This window comes from Otolemur garnettii, unplaced genomic scaffold, assembly GCF_000181295.1.
Source record: "Otolemur garnettii isolate 467f Iridium unplaced genomic scaffold, OtoGar3 scaffold00127, whole genome shotgun sequence".
NCBI classification, from domain to species: Eukaryota; Metazoa; Chordata; class Mammalia; order Primates; family Galagidae; genus Otolemur; species Otolemur garnettii.
The window spans coordinates 3,076,525-3,081,945 of NW_003852522.1; the positions used below are offsets into that span (position 1 = coordinate 3,076,525).

Below are 5,421 nucleotides of genomic sequence, written 5' to 3' on the forward strand. Positions count from 1 at the left end.
AAAAAAAAAAAAAAAGGCCAGACACAGTGGCTCATGCCTGTTAGCCTAGCACTTTAGGAGGCCAAGGCAGGTAGATAGCTTGGGCTCACAGGTTCAAGACCAGCCTGAGCAAAAAGCAAGAGCACATCTCTATTAAAAATAAAAAAACTGAGGCAAGAAGATTGCTTGAGCCCAAGAGTTTCTGTGAGCTATGATGACATGACACTCTATCCAGGGCAACAGCTTGGGAGTCTGTCTCAAAAAAATAAAAGAAAGGAAGGAAGAAAGAGAAGAAAGAAAGAGAAGGGAGGGAGGGAGGAAAAGAAAGAAAATCAAAATATGGTCTAGCTGCGATGGCTCATGCCTATAATCCTAGCACTATGAGAGGTGGAGGTGGGTGGATCACTTGAGCTGAGGAGTTTGAGACCAGTCTGAGCAAGAGGAAGACCCTATCTAAAAAACAGAAAAACTAGCTGGGCATAGTGGCATATGCCTATATGTAGTCCCAGTTACTAGGGAGGCTAAAGCAAGAGAATTACTTTAGCTCAAGAGTCTGAGGTTGCTGTAAGGAATGATGACACCATGGCACTCTACCCAGGGAGACTGAGTGAGACTGTCTCAAAAAAAAAAAAAAGAAAAGAAAGAAATGTAAAATCCACATGGGCAGAACAAATGAAGCCCTCCCAGCAACATCAATAAGGCAAGCAAGTTGAAACTTGCATGAATGAATCAGAAGTTCAACTATCTCTTGGAAGTAAAATAATGGACCATAACCTAGTCTGTCTCAAAACTTTCACAGCACCCCCATGTACAAAATTGGGTAAATGCTTATATACAGAAAAGCAAACAGACCTTTTCCTCAGACTAAAATCAACTTAAATACAACCCTAAATGTAAGAGCTTACACTATAAAATTTCTAGAAGAAAACAGCAGAAAATCCTTGTGATCTTAGGTTAGGCAAATAGTTCATCAATAAAACAGCAAAATCATAATCTACAAAAGGAAAAAAATAATTGGATTTCATCAAAATTAAAAACTTGCATTTCAAAAGAAACCATCAAGAAAATGAAAAGACAATCACACTAGAAGATAGTTGCAAATTATACACTGGATCAAAGATGTGTATCTAAAATATATAAAGGATATTTACAAGCCTATAACATGACAACCCAACTAAAAATGGACAATGGGCCAGGGGCAGTGGCTTATGCCTGTAATCCTAACACTCTGGAAGGCTGAGGTAGGTGAATCACTTGAGCTCAGAAGTTCCAGAGCAGCCTAAGCAAGAGAAACCATCTCTACTAAAAATGAAAAACTGAGGCAAGAGGATCACTTGAGCCCAAGAGTTTGAGGTTGCTGTGAGCTATGATTTGACATCGCTTCTACCAAGGGCAATAAAGAGAGACTCTGTCTCCAAAAAAAACAGGCAATGGAAGTGAATAGATTTTCACTAAAGATATATGAATGGTGTATATGCATATGAAAAGTTGTTCAACAGCATGAGTTACTAGGAAAATGCAAACTAAAACCCCAATGAGACACCACAACACATCAACTACAACAGTCATACCGAAAGGACACACAATACCAAGGGTTGGCAAGGATATGAAACTGGAACCTGTGAAATGATATAGCTACTTGGGAAAACAGTTTGGAAGTTTCTTTTTTTTGAGACAGAGCCTCAAGCTGTCACCCTGGATAGAGTGCCATGGCATCACAGCTCACAGCAACCTCCAAATCCTAGGCTTAAGCAATTCTCTTGCCTCAGCCTCCCAAGTAGCTGGGACTACAGGTGCCCACCACAATGCCCGGCTATTTTTTGGTTGTAGTTGTCATTGCTATTTGGCAGGCCCGGGCTGGATTCGAACACGCCAGCTCAGGCGTATGTGGCTGGCACCTTAGCCACTTGAGCCACAGGTGCCAAGCCCAGTTTGGAAGTTTCTTTAAAAGTTTCTTTAACCATATGACCCAGTAATTTCATAACTAGGTTTCTACCCAATAGAAGTGAAAGCATATGTCCACATAAAAACATATTTGTAAATGTTCACAGCATCATTACTCATAAGAGCAAAATATGGAAACAAAACGTAATCTACCCACATAATGTAATAGGACTCAGCAAAAATAAAAAGGAAAAAAATCCTTGACACACACAACATGGATGAACCTCAAAAACACGCGAAACAAAAGCATGATGCAGAAGACTAGAGTGTCATTACTCTATTTGCAGAAAATATCCACCAACTACAAATCTATAAAGACAGAAAGCAAATCAGTGGTTCCCTGGGGCTACAGGAAGAAGTAGGCACTAACTGTAAATGAACAGAAGGGAGTGTTTTGGGGCAATGGGAATGTTCTAAAGCTGGTGTGTGATCATCACACACCCCCACATGTTCACTAAAACTACTGCACTATATACTTCAGTGGGTGCATTTGATGGCATATAAATTATACCTAAATAACAAAGCTGGTTTAAAAAAAATGATTAACATTGGCTCGGTGCCCGTAGCACAGTGGTTATGTTGCTGGTTTTAGTGCCAAGCCACATTCACCGAGGCTGGTGGGTTTGTGCCTGGCCCGGGCCAGCTAAACAACAATGACAACTGCAGCAAGAAAACAGCCAGGAGTTCTGGCAGGCACCTGTAGTCCCGGCTACTTGGGAGGCTGAGGCAAGAGAATCCCTTAAGCTCCAGAATTAGAGGTTGCTGTGATCTGTGACGCCACAGCACTCTACCAAGAGTGACAAAGTGAGACTCTGACTCAAAAAAAAAAAAAAGAAAGAAAGAAAAAAAATGATTAACAGGACTAGGCGCAGTGGCTCATGCCTATAATCCTAGCACCGTGGGAGGCCAAGGTAGGGGGACTGCCTGAGCTCACAGGTTCAAGACCAGTCTGACCCAGAGCGAGACCTCATCTCTAAAAACAGCCAAGCATTGTGGCAGTACCTGTAGTCCCAGGTACTCGGGAGGTTGAGGCAAGAGAATTGCATGAGCCCCGGAGTTTGAGGTTGTTATGAGCTAGGATGCCATAGCACTCTACTGAGGGCAACAAAGTAAGACTCTGTCGCAAAAAAAAAAAAAAAGATTAACAAATGTTATCAGTCCAATACATCACTAGACTGTTAGAACTGACTTCAGCCAGGCCTGGGTATTTCATTGCCCTGTGCCCTATAGGAGACGCAGCAAGAGCACAGGGTGAAAGATGCATGGGGGTAGGAATCATTGCTCCTGGGCTTTGAGGCCTTGAAAGCCAGGAAACAGACTTACCTCTTCCTCTTCTTCTGAACCACTTTCTTCACTATCAGATCTTGGTGCAACTTCATACCTAGAAAAAATATTAGGAGTTTAAAATAAATGTGCTCAGAATCAGCAGGACTCACTTTCCCTAGCAAACCAGCCTGAAATCCAAATGCAAATAAAATCACACCCAGTTGCTAATTCCCAGGACCAAGGCCCACCGCCTACTCAAGATCCCAGCTGCATCTGCACATGAGGCCCAACTCACCCCGGGTTCATCTCAAGCCAAGCCTCCAGTTGCCCTGCTTTCGGAGCATCTGTGCCTGTCAGGATCTTGCCACTCTCCACGTGGATCACCTTCACGGGGAGGTCGCTCATCTGGCTGGTCTCATCCAGAGGCTGCAAAAAGTCACCCACGTGACTTGAGATTCTGGGACCTCCATACCCCAGGAACCCAGAGTGCAAGAGAACTAATTGTTGCCAACTTGGGAAGTGTCCACCCAACTCCACACCCAGAAAATGGCACATAAACACGGCCAGTGGTGGTAAAAATGGAAGAACTATATATTCAATAAATAATTCAATAAAAACATGTAACTCAACAGTCCTGGCCACATGACAGTTCTTTCTTCAAGGTAAATGACCTATAAATTTTATTTTATTTTAATTACTTTTTTGAGACAGAATCTTACTTTGTCACCCTCACACCCTCAGTAGTGTCCTAGCATATTACCTGACAGCAACCTCAAACTCTGGGGCTTAATTGATCCTCCAGCCTCAGCCTACTGAGTACCTGGGACATCCAGCTACTTTTAGAGATGGGGACTTGCTCTGACTCAGGCTGCTCTCAAACTCCTGAGTTCAGGCAATCCACCTGCCTCAGCCTCCCAATTGCTGGGATTAAAGGTGTGAGTCACCATATCCAGCCTGACTTATAAATTTTAATTTTCAGGCTCTGCGCCTGTGGCTCAAGCGGGTGGGGCACCAGCCACATACACCTAAGGTGGCGGGTTCGAATCCAGCTCGGACCGGCCAAACAATGATGGCTGCAACCAAAAAATGGCCGGGCGCTGTGGCGGGCACCTGTGGTCCCAGCTACTTGGGAGGCTGAGGCAGGAGACTCGCTTGAGCCCAGGAGTTGGAGGTTGCTGTGAGCAGTGAAGCCATGGCACTCTACCAGGGGCTCAGCTTGAGGCTCTGTCTCAAAAAAAAAAAATTTAATTTTCAAATAGGCTAAACATAACATTAAGGCGCTCTCTCTACCCTTGTGCCTCATTCTGACAGTTTCTCTCTTCACCGGCATCTATTGGTATTCATTTCTTGTATACCCTTCTTATTCAATTCCACACAGAAGAAAAAGGGCTTTTATATCATTTTAATTTCTTCCCACTTTTTTACGTACACTACTATTCACATTCTTCTGGCTGTTGATTTTTTTCCTCCACTTACTACTGTATTTGTAGACTTCATCAAGGGTCTTTTTTGTTCTGAAAAATTAATTGGAATATTTGAAAAATAAAATAACTTCCTCTTAGCAACAAATATGAAATTTTTTCTGTTGAGATATCAACTTTGGATGAACACCCGCCCCATTGCCTCTTTCTTATTTCCTAGAGAAAATCTTTCTTATTTCTTAGAGAAAACTTCCAAGATAAAGAGGAAGTTCTTGGCTTCCATCTTCCAGGAACTTAGGATACCTACCTCCAAAAATGCTTATTGTCACCACTATTCACACAGTGATGCAGTCTTAAGTCTCCAAAGGTTAAAAGCTCCCTTTCAGAGTAGCACACTGTGGAGGGTGACGGTAACTCCTTGTCCCAACAATGGGCTCTAATAGGCTGCTTAACTAAGAACTTTCAACTCTGCATCCTCCCTGAGACTACCAGGGGAGGGGTTAAAGATGCTGATGACTGCACCTTTTCCCTACGCCCAAAATTCTAAATGAACCATTCTGGGGTAAGGCTTGAGTATCCCTACTTTTTTTGTTTTTGGAGACAGGGTCTATGTTTCACAGGCTGGAGTACAGTGGCTTTTCACAGGCATATTCATAGCTCATGCACCCTTGAGCTTCTAGGCTCAAGCAATCCTCCCACTGTATGAATTTATTCTTGAGTCTTCGAAATGGCCTTAGGCAGAAGTCTTTGCACTGTAGTAAAAATGCCAGCACAAATTCTAAAAAAAATTCAGTATTACATTTTTTTTTTT

The 5,421-nt window shown here is 42.8% G+C and overlaps 1 protein-coding gene across 1 annotated transcript in view; it reads right to left on the reverse strand.

Moving 5' to 3' along the window:
• SMARCA4 (SWI/SNF related, matrix associated, actin dependent regulator of chromatin, subfamily a, member 4) overlaps window positions 1-5,421 on the reverse strand; it is a 126,870-nt gene that overhangs the window by 75,358 nt on the left and 46,091 nt on the right. Inside the window, exons 12-13 of the mRNA XM_012810135.2 lie at window positions 3,485-3,615; window positions 3,247-3,304 (exon numbers count right to left, since the gene is read on the reverse strand). Of these exons, the coding sequence (XP_012665589.1) occupies window positions 3,247-3,304; window positions 3,485-3,615 (189 nt within the window). The remainder of the gene's footprint in view (window positions 1-3,246; window positions 3,305-3,484; window positions 3,616-5,421) is intronic.